General features: G+C 43.3%; 2 protein-coding genes across 2 annotated transcripts; both read right to left on the bottom strand.

Moving 5' to 3' along the window:
• Positions 1-1,886: 1,886 nt before the first annotated feature.
• Positions 1,887-4,682, bottom strand: LOC310946781 (putative ATP-dependent RNA helicase DHX34; the record flags this gene model as incomplete). Its single annotated transcript, XM_083913334.1, has 6 exons — positions 1,887-2,157; positions 2,299-2,443; positions 2,969-3,154; positions 3,358-3,624; positions 3,900-4,006; positions 4,652-4,682. 6 exons carry the CDS (start codon positions 4,680-4,682, stop codon positions 2,015-2,017), a joined length of 879 nt encoding a protein of 292 aa, XP_083769460.1. The 3' UTR covers positions 1,887-2,014.
• A 1,420-nt stretch (positions 4,683-6,102) lies between these two features.
• Positions 6,103-17,963, bottom strand: dhx34 (DEAH (Asp-Glu-Ala-His) box polypeptide 34). The gene is made up of 16 exons (XM_083913710.1): positions 17,012-17,963; positions 15,303-15,614; positions 14,626-14,880; positions 14,420-14,522; positions 14,008-14,225; positions 13,746-13,920; positions 12,091-12,284; positions 11,866-11,967; positions 11,508-11,768; positions 10,407-10,580; positions 10,210-10,315; positions 8,116-8,222; positions 7,574-7,840; positions 7,185-7,370; positions 6,515-6,659; positions 6,103-6,373 (listed from the first exon to the last, which is right to left on the bottom strand). Exons 1-16 carry the CDS (start codon positions 17,702-17,704, stop codon positions 6,231-6,233), a joined length of 3,441 nt encoding a protein of 1,146 aa, XP_083769836.1. The 5' UTR covers positions 17,705-17,963; the 3' UTR covers positions 6,103-6,230.
• Positions 17,964-18,129: the final 166 nt, after the last annotated feature.

Here is an 18,129-nt window from a genome sequence, read left to right as displayed (position 1 = left end):
GTTTAACAATCCTACAAGGTATATATGACAGAAGAGGTAGCGACGCCAGTTAAATTTGCCTTTTGACCAAAATGCAATGCAGCCACATTTTTTTTGTCTAACGCAAAAAAAAAAACGGAGGCTCTAACGTCCTGTCTCTTCCCAGACACGGAGAACTTAATACTGTATAACAAACTTACGGCTGTTTTTCAAAATCTTTTTAAGATTTCCTCAAAAAAATGTAAGAAATCCAACAAATCCAATCCAACAAATAATCTCAAAATAACTCACGAAATGCACTGATCGTCACAGAACGACAATTTCCCAACAGTGTTAGAGACTCTGTGGGGGGATTTCTCTCTTTTAAATCCTTTAAAATGAAAAAGGTGGGAATACTCACAGTCCGCTCTGTATCAGGAAACCACCTGGGATACCTTGAATTATGGCAGAATGAACCTTTCAGAAGCTTCGTCAGATTATTTACCATTTTTAGGTTTAGCCAAGAACTTTTATCCGAAGTGACTTAAAGTGAGTGAACAGGCAGTAAGTAGAGTTCAGAGTCAGGACACACAACTGCTGATGAACGCCACCCTTGACCTCTCGGTTACAGGGAGGTCACCTTCACTACCAGGCCAGCCTGCCGACAGCGTTGGTCCATTCAAGTGAGAAAAAAAGAGACTGTCATGGCAGGAAACTCAGTCGGACACTAGACTGCCATCCCCTCATCCTAAATAAACCTTTATCTCACACACACAATCCCCACAAATCTGCAGTGCATAGACCTGAACACAGACACACACGGTCACTCGACGGTGCAGATATACAGAACTAGTAAAGCCATTGCACACAGTCTGCTACTTCTGGTTCCGAAATGGTGTTAGAGTACAGTGCTGACAGTCATGCGGTCACAATTGCAGGCCCCATTCTTACATCTTAATAAATGTGCCTTTTGATTTGAGTAATCAATAACTTATGATTTCTAAGTAACTCTGTGTTAAGTACTATTTTTCTTTTTGGGTTATTGATTTCTGCCAATGTGCATATTTTTCAAATGTACGTATTTATTAGTTTCAAAGTAATTAATGAGGTATTACCTGTTTATTTATTTATTGAGATATTTATTCCGATTCTTTATTTTTTTGAGACAGGTTTTTATCTTCCGTGCTGTCTTACTTCTGACTTTGTGCCAATGTGCTGCTTTGAGGTGTTACATATCGTGGGTTTGTATCATTATTAAACCCTCACTCTATATTTTAAATCAGTGTCCACTTCTCTCTGACGTGTGCATGTCATTAACTCTGATCCTTTTTCCCAAACACTGGAGGAATCAACAATGCTATTGAAGGAATTAGAAAAAAATATATCTATAAATGTGTTTTCTTTCTGGCCTTGGAAGTTCAACTTTACAGTAGATTGTTACAAATGTGGATATCTCCTCAACAGTTGTTCAGTCTGACGTAACACCCTTTCAAAATACGATTTCCGGGTCCAAACGCTGCGTTGAAACAAGACAGACAACGGCTGAACACGTGAACAATTACGATCACCTCTTTTGTCAGTTAGACATCTTTTTCATCCATAAGAAAGAGGTCAAATGACAATTACTTTGTTTTTTATAAAGCTCAGATCTGTTCAAACAACGGGGAATACGGGGTTGTAGAAATACGAAGCTTGGAGCGGCTTGGACCCGGAAATCATATTTTGAAAGGGCGTTATGTAGCGTCTTAACAGTCAGATAGACTTTTCAACGGAATTCCATTGCTAGGCAACAGCCTTGGCCCTTGTTAACTTCCTGTCAGTTTATGTCATTCACGTGAACTGCAACAGGAAATAAACTAGGACTTTAAAAAGGTCCATTGAAACAGAACTTTGCCGAGGGAACAAGCAACATCCACTGACCATTAGAGGGAAGTCACATCACTTTAATAAAGTCATCCAGATAAAAGGAAGAAGAACGGTGGCACAAATGCAACAACAACTTGGTCCTGTGATCTCAAATCTGTCCTCGGCTGTTGTCTTTAGACGCTGTGGTCAGTTACTTGGCAGAATACATGTGCTGCCTTTTATGTTTGAGGATCTCAGTGGAGGTGAGGGTCAGGTCTTCATCACAGACGTCACAGTGATAAACTCTGCTGAGACTGGACACTGAGGAGGAGCCTGCCTTTCCGCCTTCTGACTCTGGAAACCACAACGCATACACAACAATTAGTCTCATGTTTTTAATTTCTTGATGAGAGTCACGTTAGCTGGAGCATGTGTCCAAGTAATCTAATACCACCGGATCCCTCAAAATAAATGTCAGCTGAAGAAATTCCTGACCTTCCTCCGGCTCCTGCTGTTCTCCTGCCGGCCTGCAGGAGGCCTCGTGCTGCATGCGCTCCAGTGGAGTCAGAGGCATGTAGAGGTCACAGTTAGGACAGCTCCAGAAAGTGCGTAAACACTCACTGTAGAGGTCCTTTGAGTCCTGCGGATCATATAATAGAAACACATGGTTCGATGAAACTTCATAAGATTTTAGCCAGACGAGGTGATCGTTTCATGTTAAGTTAGATGTTGTTAATGATTTAATTTCAATGGGATATATTCATTTAAAAAAGAGAGAACTATCTCGCAATTATTGCATCATCTACCTTAGATATCTTGTTAGGGCCATCTAGTTTCTATATCTTCACTAGCTTTGAAACTGAGCCTGCTAGAGCCTTTAATGTCGGCTGAGATCGAAAATATTTGGTACAGTTCTGGGGCCAGAGGGGGGTCCAGGCTTAACATTAAGACAGGACATGCACTGTGTCATCTGTGACAACGCCTGGATTCATTTTGATGTATATGAACTGGTCCAGTTCACCTGAAGTGGCCGCTACAAATACACAATTTTACACATACTGTACATGGGAATTTCCAATCCAAACATTGGGCGTTTTTTCTAGCATCTCGTTGTTACTGTAAAAAGAATTCTTGTGTAGATTGCTACTTTTTCAGAGAGACTCACGGCCAGACAGTTGTAGTTGAAGAAGCTGGTGACACGCAGACCTCCCTTAATGGGGTCTGGCTTAGCCTCAACTCCTGGAAACAGCGGGTTTGGAGCTTTGGTGTCACACAGTTCAGACTGAGGCTGAGGGCCAATGTACAGGTTCTGGGTCTGGAAAGCTGTGAGCCTCCGTATGCTGTAACTGACCTGGGAGGGTGAAAAGTAGACAGAAAGTACAGAAAGAGTATCTCAAATGAGACTATACAATGTGAACGAGCATCTGAGTTACTGAGAATGTCTGGAGAGTAGGACTTAACAACAACACAGACGCACAGTTAACACATAAACCTAACCAAGAGTGTGTGTAGGAGTCTTCCTCTGTAACCAACAGGTCAGCGCTGCATCAGTACCTCAGTGTAGAGCAGGAAGCGGAACAGTCCTTCGCTCAGCTTCTCCATGTTTTTGCGGGACACCCCCTGGACAGCTGGTCCCCCCGTAGTGCTCTGTCCCAGCTGGGCTAACAGGAGGCGCTCCCACTCAGCCCTGAGGGTAAGAGCTGTGGACAGCACCTTCAGGGCCTCCTCCGGCTCCCTCAGCTCCAGCTCCAGCCAGCCGTCCACCACCAGACGCGTACAGTCGGCGTTACTGTCCACAGAGTTTGCTACCAGCAGCAGAGCCTGGTAAGCACATGCGGGTACGCAGAGAATGATTACTACTGCACGATGCGTGAACGGACCAGGGGAATAGATTGTGATACAAGAAAGAAATGTCGGCCACAGTAATGATGGTATGTTATACAGGTCACTAATATAATAACATCTAGGGGTTGCTGGTGCTAGGAAAGCAATTATAAGTCAAGCCTGATGCTCCACACAGTAACGCAAACAGCTGATTAATTAAACACTGGTGCAGTTTGTAATGGAAACAGGAACATCACACATCTGGTACTAACTTGCAGCGCTGGAACCCGCACGCAGTTGGACAAATACGGCTTGTTGGTCTCCAACAGAGTGACGAAGGCTAGCAGCTGGTGTCTGCTGCTGTCCCTCCTATCAGGCCCTGCAGGCAGGAAACAGAGACGAATGAGAAACGATGAAAGACAGGCACAGGAAAAAAGTGTGAAAGAAAGAGACAAATGAGGGAAAAATGGAAAGACTTCATCCGTGGATCAAGGGGCCAAAGCACAGATACATGGAGCATTTTGGAACGCATTTCTTCCAATACATTTGTTTAGAGCAAGGGCCTTTTGCACAGCCTCCCTTCACCAGTGTTTAACAATCCTACAAGGTATATATGACAGAAGAGGTAGCGACGCCAGTTAAATTTGCCTTTTGACCAAAATGCAATGCAGCCACATTTTTTTTGTCTAACGCAAAAAAAAAAACGGAGGCTCTAACGTCCTGTCTCTTCCCAGACACGGAGAACTTAATACTGTATAACAAACTTACGGCTGTTTTTCAAAATCTTTTTAAGATTTCCTCAAAAAAATGTAAGAAATCCAACAAATCCAATCCAACAAATAATCTCAAAATAACTCACGAAATGCACTGATCGTCACAGAACGACAATTTCCCAACAGTGTTAGAGACTCTGTGGGGGGATTTCTCTCTTTTAAATCCTTTAAAATGAAAAAGGTGGGAATACTCACAGTCCGCTCTGTATCAGGAAACCACCTGGGATACCTTGAATTATGGCAGAATGAACCTTTCAGAAGCTTCGTCAGATTATTTACCATTTTTAGGTTTAGCCAAGAACTTTTATCCGAAGTGACTTAAAGTGAGTGAACAGGCAGTAAGTAGAGTTCAGAGTCAGGACACACAACTGCTGATGAACGCCACCCTTGACCTCTCGGTTACAGGGAGGTCACCTTCACTACCAGGCCAGCCTGCCGACAGCGTTGGTCCATTCAAGTGAGAAAAAAAGAGACTGTCATGGCAGGAAACTCAGTCGGACACTAGACTGCCATCCCCTCATCCTAAATAAACCTTTATCTCACACACACAATCCCCACAAATCTGCAGTGCATAGACCTGAACACAGACACACACGGTCACTCGACGGTGCAGATATACAGAACTAGTAAAGCCATTGCACACAGTCTGCTACTTCTGGTTCCGAAATGGTGTTAGAGTACAGTGCTGACAGTCATGCGGTCACAATTGCAGGCCCCATTCTTACATCTTAATAAATGTGCCTTTTGATTTGAGTAATCAATAACTTATGATTTCTAAGTAACTCTGTGTTAAGTACTATTTTTCTTTTTGGGTTATTGATTTCTGCCAATGTGCATATTTTTCAAATGTACGTATTTATTAGTTTCAAAGTAATTAATGAGGTATTACCTGTTTATTTATTTATTGAGATATTTATTCCGATTCTTTATTTTTTTGAGACAGGTTTTTATCTTCCGTGCTGTCTTACTTCTGACTTTGTGCCAATGTGCTGCTTTGAGGTGTTACATATCGTGGGTTTGTATCATTATTAAACCCTCACTCTATATTTTAAATCAGTGTCCACTTCTCTCTGACGTGTGCATGTCATTAACTCTGATCCTTTTTCCCAAACACTGGAGGAATCAACAATGCTATTGAAGGAATTAGAAAAAAATATATCTATAAATGTGTTTTCTTTCTGGCCTTGGAAGTTCAACTTTACAGTAGATTGTTACAAATGTGGATATCTCCTCAACAGTTGTTCAGTCTGACGTAACACCCTTTCAAAATACGATTTCCGGGTCCAAACGCTGCGTTGAAACAAGACAGACAACGGCTGAACACGTGAACAATTACGATCACCTCTTTTGTCAGTTAGACATCTTTTTCATCCATAAGAAAGAGGTCAAATGACAATTACTTTGTTTTTTATAAAGCTCAGATCTGTTCAAACAACGGGGAATACGGGGTTGTAGAAATACGAAGCTTGGAGCGGCTTGGACCCGGAAATCATATTTTGAAAGGGCGTTATGTAGCGTCTTAACAGTCAGATAGACTTTTCAACGGAATTCCATTGCTAGGCAACAGCCTTGGCCCTTGTTAACTTCCTGTCAGTTTATGTCATTCACGTGAACTGCAACAGGAAATAAACTAGGACTTTAAAAAGGTCCATTGAAACAGAACTTTGCCGAGGGAACAAGCAACATCCACTGACCATTAGAGGGAAGTCACATCACTTTAATAAAGTCATCCAGATAAAAGGAAGAAGAACGGTGGCACAAATGCAACAACAACTTGGTCCTGTGATCTCAAATCTGTCCTCGGCTGTTGTCTTTAGACGCTGTGGTCAGTTACTTGGCAGAATACATGTGCTGCCTTTTATGTTTGAGGATCTCAGTGGAGGTGAGGGTCAGGTCTTCATCACAGACGTCACAGTGATAAACTCTGCTGAGACTGGACACTGAGGAGGAGCCTGCCTTTCCGCCTTCTGACTCTGGAAACCACAACGCATACACAACAATTAGTCTCATGTTTTTAATTTCTTGATGAGAGTCACGTTAGCTGGAGCATGTGTCCAAGTAATCTAATACCACCGGATCCCTCAAAATAAATGTCAGCTGAAGAAATTCCTGACCTTCCTCCGGCTCCTGCTGTTCTCCTGCCGGCCTGCAGGAGGCCTCGTGCTGCATGCGCTCCAGTGGAGTCAGAGGCATGTAGAGGTCACAGTTAGGACAGCTCCAGAAAGTGCGTAAACACTCACTGTAGAGGTCCTTTGAGTCCTGCGGATCATATAATAGAAACACATGGTTCGATGAAACTTCATAAGATTTTAGCCAGACGAGGTGATCGTTTCATGTTAAGTTAGATGTTGTTAATGATTTAATTTCAATGGGATATATTCATTTAAAAAAGAGAGAACTATCTCGCAATTATTGCATCATCTACCTTAGATATCTTGTTAGGGCCATCTAGTTTCTATATCTTCACTAGCTTTGAAACTGAGCCTGCTAGAGCCTTTAATGTCGGCTGAGATCGAAAATATTTGGTACAGTTCTGGGGCCAGAGGGGGGTCCAGGCTTAACATTAAGACAGGACATGCACTGTGTCATCTGTGACAACGCCTGGATTCATTTTGATGTATATGAACTGGTCCAGTTCACCTGAAGTGGCCGCTACAAATACACAATTTTACACATACTGTACATGGGAATTTCCAATCCAAACATTGGGCGTTTTTTCTAGCATCTCGTTGTTACTGTAAAAAGAATTCTTGTGTAGATTGCTACTTTTTCAGAGAGACTCACGGCCAGACAGTTGTAGTTGAAGAAGCTGGTGACACGCAGACCTCCCTTAATGGGGTCTGGCTTAGCCTCAACTCCTGGAAACAGCGGGTTTGGAGCTTTGGTGTCACACAGTTCAGACTGAGGCTGAGGGCCAATGTACAGGTTCTGGGTCTGGAAAGCTGTGAGCCTCCGTATGCTGTAACTGACCTGGGAGGGTGAAAAGTAGACAGAAAGTACAGAAAGAGTATCTCAAATGAGACTATACAATGTGAACGAGCATCTGAGTTACTGAGAATGTCTGGAGAGTAGGACTTAACAACAACACAGACGCACAGTTAACACATAAACCTAACCAAGAGTGTGTGTAGGAGTCTTCCTCTGTAACCAACAGGTCAGCGCTGCATCAGTACCTCAGTGTAGAGCAGGAAGCGGAACAGTCCTTCGCTCAGCTTCTCCATGTTTTTGCGGGACACCCCCTGGACAGCTGGTCCCCCCGTAGTGCTCTGTCCCAGCTGGGCTAACAGGAGGCGCTCCCACTCAGCCCTGAGGGTAAGAGCTGTGGACAGCACCTTCAGGGCCTCCTCCGGCTCCCTCAGCTCCAGCTCCAGCCAGCCGTCCACCACCAGACGCGTACAGTCGGCGTTACTGTCCACAGAGTTTGCTACCAGCAGCAGAGCCTGGTAAGCACATGCGGGTACGCAGAGAATGATTACTACTGCACGATGCGTGAACGGACCAGGGGAATAGATTGTGATACAAGAAAGAAATGTCGGCCACAGTAATGATGGTATGTTATACAGGTCACTAATATAATAACATCTAGGGGTTGCTGGTGCTAGGAAAGCAATTATAAGTCAAGCCTGATGCTCCACACAGTAACGCAAACAGCTGATTAATTAAACACTGGTGCAGTTTGTAATGGAAACAGGAACATCACACATCTGGTACTAACTTGCAGCGCTGGAACCCGCACGCAGTTGGACAAATACGGCTTGTTGGTCTCCAACAGAGTGACGAAGGCTAGCAGCTGGTGTCTGCTGCTGTCCCTCCTATCAGGCCCTGCAGGCAGGAAACAGAGACGAATGAGAAACGATGAAAGACAGGCACAGGAAAAAAGTGTGAAAGAAAGAGACAAATGAGGGAAAAATGGAAAGACTTCATCCGTGGATCAAGGGGCCAAAGCACAGATACATGGAGCATTTTGGAACGCATTTCTTCCAATACATTTGTTTATTTGCATAAAACGATGGGACCACTTCTGAGAAAAATGGTGGCCACTCAGGAAAATAATGTTTTTGGGAAATTGGCCTGAATTTTAAGAAATGTCATCAGAAATAACCTGGGCTGTTTTTTCTAGATTTAAGTCACAGCCAGAAAGACAATTAAGAATGATTTAGAAATCGAAACGTGAACAGTTGAAATGTCTGGTAATGGTGGATTTAATAATAAGTTACTGTGCTTTATCTCCCAATCAATCCTGACTTTGTACTTGTTGCACTTGTGTGCCTCTTGTGTCTGCTGTTATTGCTGTCTGTTTTCATTTGCCTTGGGAGGAATTGGACGGAAAACTTGTTTTTTGTGTTGCTGTTTTTACTTTTTCAAAGTTTTGTCTTTCACAGCAGAGTTATAACTTTTAAATAAAATAAGTCAACCAACCATACCAAATCTATAAAATGGAGATAATAAATCACAGGATTAAGTCGAGATAAACTGTTCGATGTGAGAGGGATGAGGCTACAGAAAACAAACATTTTTAAAAAGCATATACCGGTACTTAAAGATATAATCCATAAGATTTCCATCTATTTAATTGTCCTTTAAGTCACTATCTATCAAAGAGTGAGTTCAAACAATAGTGACTGATCATATGATCCACTAATGAGAGCATTACTACTTGCCTCTTTGCTGAGTATTACAATAACTGTGTCATTCCTGGGCTGGATGTAAATAAGCCACCATGTTAGTGACGCTGCTGACAGTGGTTGGTCTGCCAGCCTAGATCTCACAGCCGCTTATGCTGCGTTCACTTGTTATCGGAAATCAGGAACTTCCAATTTCTGAGTCAGGCTTGTATTAAGGGCAGAAGTGTAATAGGAACATGTATGTATATGGATTCAAGAGGGCGACCAGAAGTAGAGAGGTGAATGTGTGTCAAAGTTTACAAAAGAGCAAATAAATAAATAAATAAAAAGTCAACACACATAGTGACCATGGACGTGACAAGATTGTAACCTGACCCAGATGGATTGATCCACATGATTCACATTTGCTCAGCATATCCATCCGGGAACTCTCGTTTGGAGATCTTTCGGGAAGGGGCGAAAATACTGGTTGCTGATTGGATAAACCATCTGTCTATCAGGCCAAATCAACCAATCAGAACAAGAAAAGGTCTGACGTACGAACAACGTTGAGGCAAAGCTCAGAAAGTACACAACATGTTGGTAAAGGATATTTGACGTTTGTGTAACGCAAATTTACAGATAAAAGACACATTTTCAGGTTCCCGGTCCATAGTCCAACAGAAGGATCCATGAGAAAAAAGTGTTAGCGGGCGGCTAACAGAATTAGGGCTACCACTGTCTGAAAATGTGTCTAGATTGGGTCGGATTTGCATGCGTTGCGTCAGACTTAAACTCGCCCCAAAACCAACGCTGATTGGACGCTCGCTCCGCTAACGGCTCCAGATTTTCTCCATCACACGTTAACAGACTGATCTGTGAGTAAAATACAATGGAGCTCGCAAGATCAGGATGGTCTCACGAGACAAGATGGAGGCTCTGAAAGAACAGGCTTGCCTGCAGTTACATCTCACCGCCAAAGAGGCTGCTAGAAACAAGGTATCTCAAATCTTACGGATTATGACTTAAAGGTTCTTTTTTTCTTATTAAACCATTATCTTTGTCTTTCCTCCTTTGATACTGCTTTTTTTCCCTTCTAAGGAGTGAAATCGATGTTTCAACAGGTTGGCAAGGTAAGTCATTCAGAAATTGTTAGAAAAAAATCTACATGTAGTACTTCTAAACATGTTATTAAAGAGGTTTACCCATTTCTCTGGTGTCGTCCTCAGGCACTTGTAACACCTCTGGGTCGCTGGCAAACACACTGGTCGGGTGGATCACCACTCCCTGTTTATTCCTTGTGTGAAACACCTAAATGATGAAGTGGAATATTTAATCTTACATTTTCTTTCTACTACTGTTGAAACAACTGGTTTAAAGGTTCTGCAGCAGGAGGCCTGACCTGGTCGGAGTCCTTGCGGTTGGTGTTGTGTTCATCGGGCAGTGCCAGCTGAGGGAAGAGGCCTCTGCAAAGCAGCAGCTTGAGCAAAGCCTGCTGGCGGGAGGACATGTCCTGACTGACGTTGGCTGCCTCCTGCAGCTCTGACACGTTGTGACGCAACTTGAACTTCACTTCCTGTTGCAGAACGAAGAGCACCACACAGAGAGATCACTCACACAAAACAGTCTCAAACATTCACAAAGACACAGACATATTCACCCTTTGTGTAGATGACCAGCCTTGATATGCTGGCGTTTTTACTAAAATCCTGTCAACCTCCTTGTTAATTCTACCAGTTCACTACTGCAGTCAACTGGTTGAATCTGATGCACATATAATCCACAAAACAGCAATTGTCTCAATAAGTTGAAACTTTAAAGGAGTACCGTGTAGGTTTTTCTCCCATCTTGTGGTTAAATTGTATATAACATTCAAATGAATAGTGCGCTCTAGCACCTCACTTTTTCAAACGTGTGTTGCAACTACAGCAGGCGCTATGTGCCAAATAGCTTACCTTTACTTTGACCTTTACCCCTGTTTTCTGTATCCGGGGGTCACGTTGCCTCTTTAATTCTCTTTTTTGGCGACCAAGGATTCCTTTCATTATGAACAGAAGTGCAGTGCAGGCTTTCAAATTTGCCGGGGCAGTGACAAGTGACTGTCATGCTGGCCTTGAGTGAAATCGTGTTAAGCCTTACTGGTACCACGTAGTGCTTTATGTCCCTCTCTGCCTTTCATAGTTTTTTATACACTGGAAGGACATGGAAGCCTCCGTAGAGTTTACCCGTCCTATGTTAATACAGATAGGAAATGATTCATTCAGGAAGATAAGTCAGATTGTTGGCAGAGGTAAGTGTACACCAATGAGGACTTATTTATGAATGAAGATGTTGATTTGAGGTAAGAAATTACTTAAAAGTTACACCATGTCCCTTTAAAGTTACAACTGTTTAACAGATTGGAGGAATAAGAGACAGATAAATTACATTTTCATTCAATTCTGTTTAGTTGATCAGTAGCACAAACAATGAGTAGAGTGTGTTGGTGTTACTCTCAGTTCACCTGTATGTCCACATGTTCTGATCCCTCCTTGTCCTTCTTGCCTCTGCCGGCTCCCTCTGTGTCGGATCCTGATGAGAACTCTCCGTCCTGGCCCTCGTCCATCTTCAGGATTTTACGTCTGCTGCTCTCCTGCTGCTCGTGATCTCTCTTCATCTGATGCAGCTTCCTCCTCTCTGTGAGCCTCTGCCTGCGCTGCCCGCGGTCCCCACCAGAGGGAGCGCTGCGCTCTGATTCCAGCAGGCCGTGGCTCTTCAGCAAGTCCTGTCAACCCCAGAGGAAGCTCATAAAATAAGTGTTTACACATCAAAACAAGTGTCAGATGTTTTGTTTAATGGGTGAACCAGTGTCAGTAGCCTGCCTTGAATTGTCTGCGTAGGTTGACCATCTCATACAGCCGCTGCTCCTCCAGGCCTCTCCTTCTGCACCACTTCCTTGAGCCCCCGCCTCTCTCTCCCTTCACCTGTTGAGCACAAATATGAACAGCTTCATGTATAGTGAAGACCATCTTATATCAAACCTGTTAAGCCTCTTCAAATACAATCAAATCAAATAGCCACAGTCAAATAATGTGCCCTTTACTGACCTCCACCCAGGCATTGAAGGTGTTGAGCAGGGTAAAGGGGTCCCCGTGGTTGCTGTTCAGGGGCTGGCGGGCAGTGGCACAGTCTGGGTTGTGCTGTGCGCTGCGCAGGAAAGGCGACTGTACACTGAGGGCTGCTGCTACCGTCAACACAGGATCCACCAAATGAAACAAAGATCCCAGCACCAGCAGCTTCCCTGAATGAACACAAACACACTTACCTAAATCTAGCTGCTACGGTATGTGTAGCACTTGTAGACTCAAGTATGTCTTTGACAAAATTTGTTGCCATATTTTGTATTATAACCCCAAGCAAAAACCAAGCTTGAAATGACACTATTTAAAGGGGAAATACAAAAAAAAAAAAAAAGATAATTCCCCCTTTCTATGTCACATGCAGGCTCATTTCGAATATACTGCCTCTCATGGCTTGAGAACTACCTTTGCAACATATTTTTCTGACAAGCCAATCAGGGCAGACTGGGCTTTTTGGGAGGAGGACTTACAATGACAGGAGTTAAAACAGTGTTTCAGACAAAGAGTGAATACCAGTATATTCAGACGGACAGTATGAGAAAAATAAAGTGTTTCTTTAAAATTAAAACATGTAATGTTTTAGTAGAAACCCAAAACACAAGTACGAACCTGAAAATGTAACCTGACTCCACCAGATGGATTGATTCGCATAATTTGCATTTGCTCAGCATATCCATCTGGGACCTCTCGTTCAGAGATCTTTGGGGAAGGGGCGAAAATACTGGTTGCTGACTGGATGAACCATCTGTCTATCGGGCCAAATCAACCAATCACATCACACCAAGCGTATGATGTACGAACAGAGCATCAGGGCAAAGCTCAGAAAGTAAACAACATGTCGGTAAAGGATATTTGCAGTTATTGTAATGCAAATTTACAGATAAAAGACACAATTTCAGGTGCCGGGTCCATATTCAACAGAAGGATCGTAGAGAAAAATAGTGTTAGCGAGCGAGCGACTGACAGAATTAGGGCTACCGCTGTCTGAAAATGTGTCTAGATCAGGTTTGCATGTGTTGCGTCACACTCCAACCCGCCTCAAAACCAACGCTGATCGGACGTTCGCTGGGCAAATTTTTTCTGCCGCACGTTACCAGACTGATCTGCAAGTGAAATACAATGAAGCTTGGGAGATCGGGATGGTCTCACGAGGCAACTGAAAATGTGCACTATTTATCATTCATTCATCTTCAACCGCTTGTCCCTGTCGGGGTCGCGGGGGGCTGGAGCCGATCCCAGCTGACATAGGGCGTGAGGCGGGGTACACCCTGGACAGGACGCCAGTCTATCGCAGGGCACATAAAGACAGACAACCATTCACACCTACGGGCAATTTCAGAGTCATCAATTAACCTAACACATGCATGTCTTTGGGATTGTGGGAAGAAACCGGAGTACCCAGAGAAAACCCACGCAGACACGGGGAGAACATGCAAACTCCACACAGAAAGGCCCCAGCCGGGATTTGAAACCAGGGACCTTCTCGCTGTGAGGCAACAATGCTAACCACCACACCACCGTGTAGCCCTGTGCACTATTTATCTCTTACAAAATTCTAAATGAAACACATGCTGTATGAGAAACAGAAAAACTACAATATGGTTTGGTTTAGGGAATCTTACCTATGACCACATCCACGGGCAGTTGTGCCAGCAAACTGCCAATAGAGGTCAATTCAGCACGACTGTCTAGCGCCCCCTGCTCTTTCAGATAAGTTACTGCGGTCTGGATACTAGCAGCAGGAGGTGGATCAATGAAGACAAAAGAAAGTGGATCCCCAAGACACATGCTCTTCATCTGCAGGAACAAATCAAAGAAGTAAGAATTTAACTGTGGACTCTGAAACAGGAAGAAGGACTGCTATCCTGTATTCTACGTTGTTACCTGAAGAATAAGGGAGTCCAGAGCCACTCTGTGGATTTCAGGCACAGGATAGGGTGCGAAGGCGTCGTAATCGGACTCAGCGTACAGGCGGTAACACACACCTGGACCTGTCCGACCGGCTCGACCCTTCCTCTGCTCAGAGCTGGCTCGGCTGATCCAGAACTCCTGCAGACGTTGCATCTTTGCCTTTGGATCAAAACTCATTTCCTTTACCTTCCCTGTAAAAAAACCCAAACAAAACAAAAATTTCTTTGGTTGCTGTTGTACTTGTATTATTTTTTGCCCTTGTTTACTATTTAAGAGGTTCTTTTGGGCCAAAATTCAACATCTTTCGAACTTTTGAGATTTTGAACAAAGCTCTGCTGCTTGTAGAGATGGACCCATTGGTACAAGTGCACTACTAGTGTCATACCTGAGTCTACAACAAAGCGCACTCCATCTATTGTAACGGAAGTCTCAGCAATATTGGTAGAGATGATGCACTTTCTCACCCCTGGAGGAGAAATGTCAAAGACCTGAAGAATAACATGACAGACAATTAGAACTGAGAAACCAAAGCTAATTTATCCCATTCAAACATTGCATGTCCGCTCTAATCCAAAACAAAGCTGTCTGTGCCTTATCCTGTTGGGCCAGGGAGAGGGTGCTGTGCAGCGGTAAGACGATCCAGCGCTGTGTGTGTGTGGCATAAATCTGACAGGCCTCCTGGACGGCCGAGATCTCCGCCACGCCGCTAAGGAAGAGGAGCAGGTCGCCGCGCTCCTCTGGAGGGTAGCGCTGATCGATGCCCTGCAGGATGCGCAGGTACGGTCTCGGATCTAGTTTCTCTGAACGTGAGGGCTGCTCCTCTGGTGGGATGGGCTGGTATATCACCTTAGAAAAACAGAAACAATTAGATGATCAGACCCTGAATATAATGTAAATATTACTGTGGAACATGGTTTCTCAACTCTGTGCTTCAATTGATATCGCAGGCAGCAATTTAAAATGTGTAATTAGAGATGAACCAGTAGACCACCAAGAATATTTTACACTAACATACTGAACGTTTCGAACAAGGGTTTCATCATTGTGTCCATTACGCTCCAATATTTAAGGGTAAAACATGTAGTCCTTATATGGATGCATCATAAATAAAACTAAGTATGGACCAGCACTTGCTGCTTCAGGTAAAAGGTAACAGTCTTGACATTTCCACTGCATTCGTCTTTGAGCATGCTGACATCCAGGCACAGAAAACTTCTTCTAGTGAGATGCATATTTCACACCTGTGATAACCACCTGCATATGCTTACCTGTATCGGAAACAGCCTGCCTGGTACCTGCAGCACGGGAGCACTACTGAAATAGTCAGAGAAAAGTTTGATGTTGATGGTGGCTGACATGAGGATGAGACGCAGGTGTGGGTGCTCTGCCAGCAGAGAGCGCAGGACCCCGAGAAGGAAGTCACAGTGGAGGTGTCTCTCGTGGACCTCGTCCACGATCAACACCTGGTACTGAGCCAGAGTCCTGTCCTGCTGGATCTGTCGGAGCAGTAGCCCCTCTGTCAGGAACAGCAGTTTGGTGGCCGGGGTCCGGGTGGTCTCGAAGCGGATCTGGTACCCAACCTGCAAAACAGAACTGCATTTTGTGAGCTGTTTCCAGATATGTTCTCTAGATGTTTACAAAAGAGTCTGTAAATGAATTAAAGGTTGAATATGGAGAATGAGCAGAACACTGCCATCTAGTGTCTCAAGATCGTAGTCGCAACAACAAAAAATAATTCCAGCAGTCCGGTTGACAGGTTTGTTGCCAACTGTGTCAAGCCATGAATCATACACGGTAACGACTAATTTGGACTTATCAATTAATTTTACAACAGTAATTAACATTAATCAGTCTTCAACTGGAAGTCTTTCTGTGAGTGCTGTGTAATCCATTAGCTCTCAACACGAAATGATTCTTGTTTCTGGAGCAACAACAGACAACCCTGGCAACCAGCAATGTCCAACGCTATTGGCTGCTACAATGGAAACAGAGCGTGACAGAAAGTCGTTGTCAAACCCATCACTTTAAAAAAAATATATTAATTAAGACTAAATATATTTTTTTTATGGAAAAGCAATATCTTCATTCTGTACCCCTAAAAATGCCATGTGGGCATATATATATATATATATATATATATATATATATATATATATATATATATATATATATATATATATATATATATATATATATATATACTTTTTTATTATTATTTTTATTTTATTTTTTAAATAAAGCTTTTAATATAGATTCTACATATTTCACCTTTAAGAGAATACATTTGACTAAATCTGAACATATTTATTTTATTTATTAGCCTATAACTTTATACATGTTTTCCCTCCACACATTATTACAAGTGATATCGTTAATATCTATAGCACAAAAACAAAAAGAACATGTTAAATGTATAATGAAATTAGTTTACATTTGCTTTTTCTTGCTATTGCGGATGTTTAGCATTTTCACTTATTGAAAACAATCAATTAGCAAAAGTGCAAGTTATTTTTTTTTTACTGATGAAAAAGTAAAAGCACAAAAGTATTAATGAAAATATACTTAAAGAACTGAGAACGGCCCATTTCAGAATCGATATACTATTAATTAGATTATAAGCATTGATGGATTAATGTACATCAATATAATGTTACGGCTGGTAAAGGTGGGGCTTCATATACTGCTGGGCGGCTTGTGAATTTTCTTATCTTAACTGATAATAATGCATCATTATTAGTGACCTTGTTCAGAAAATTGTTATAGAAAAAAGTTTATCATTACTATTTGTTGATTATATTTTTGGATAATTGATCTCAATCTAAAGGTATCAAATTTATCATTATTTAATGGAGTATAGGTACAATATTTCACTCTGAATTGTAGTGGAGTAGAAGTGTAAAACCTCTGTAAAGGGAAAGTAAAGTAGTACAGCACTTGAACAAAGGCAGAAACCTGTATTTGATCGTCCATGACAAACCTTTGAGCCGTACTGATTGAGACTCTCAAAGCTGACCCTCTTTGCCAGAGATATGCAGGCGATCCGTCGAGGCTGGGTGCAGGCTATGTGGTTGAAGCCGGCCGACAGAAGATACTGAGGAACTTGGGTGGATTTCCCACAGCCCGTGTCCCCCGCCACCACAACCACGGGGTGAAGTCGCACCAGCTCTACTATCCTGTCCCGGTACTGGAAGATGGGCAGGTTCTTCTGCTCCCGGCGAAGCTTGGCCAGTTTTCCAAAACTTTGTCTCTGGCTGAAGTCCAGGAAGTGCAGGAGAGCCAGGCGGCAGTCTGAGACCTCCTGGCTGCCTGGACCGGAGGATCTCTGCCTGCCTCTGTGCTCCGACTTCCCCAGGCGCTCCTCGACATCCCTGGTGCACACGGAAACATTAATCCTGTAGCGAGCATCGTAGTCTTTAGGGAGGCCAAGGTCGACCTTTCCAGTGGAGGTCTTCCGCCTGTCTCCTCTGTCCTCTTTTGCTCCTGACCCAGACATGTCCTTCTTTGTTTTAAACCTCTGAAAGCGGTCAAAGAAGGACCAGAACTCCCTGTGCTCCGGGCTGCCAGCCTGAATGTAGTCGTGCCGGCGGAAAAAGATCTCGTCCAGCTGGGCCCGGCACTGCGGGCTGTCCCAGTCCCAACTCCGGCTGTCTGTCCTCCGCTCTGAATCCATATTTGCTCTCGGTTACGGTACACACCGCCACCACGTTTATCTCGACTTAGAAATTAAACCCACGTGTTTACAGCTTTGCAAACACGCAGCAGTTTAATAAACACGTTACCTCTGGTTGGATAGTCTGACGTTAACTAACAAGGCTCATGCATTTAAATCATTTCAACAGTAAATGTTTCGTGTCCGAGTGTCTCAGAGAGGCCGAAGAAGAAGTCCCCAACACTGTTTTAAACTTCTACTGCTGACATTATTGGGCAAAGAGATGTTAGGATTTATATAAAAGAAAAACCCTAGGAATAAACTGGACAAATACAGTTTCTGCTGCTGCGAAGACCAGGGGAACAATAATACGGCAGGACCATTTCCGCTCCGCTCTTCAATGTCTTCCGGTAAAGATTCGTTTGTTCTTGTTCCGGGATGGAAAA

This window comes from Echiichthys vipera, assembly GCF_963691815.1.
Source record: "Echiichthys vipera genome assembly, chromosome: 5".
Lineage (NCBI taxonomy): Eukaryota > Metazoa > Chordata > Actinopteri > Perciformes > Trachinidae > Echiichthys > Echiichthys vipera.
Note: the sequence above shows the minus strand (reverse complement) of the source record. Positions and strands in the feature narration are given on the sequence as shown.

Coding starts and splice junctions, on each gene's coding strand:
- dhx34 (XM_083913710.1), bottom strand. CDS start 17,704: ATGGATTCAGAGCGGAGGACAGACAGCCGGAGTTGGGACTGGGACAGC. Junction 14,881..15,302: donor GCAGGCTGTTTCCGATACAG/GTAAGCATATGC, acceptor TGTTTTTCTAAG/GTGATATACCAGCCCATCCC. Junction 7,371..7,573: donor GCTTCCTGCTCTACACTGAG/GTACTGATGCAG, acceptor TCACCCTCCCAG/GTCAGTTACAGCATACGGAG.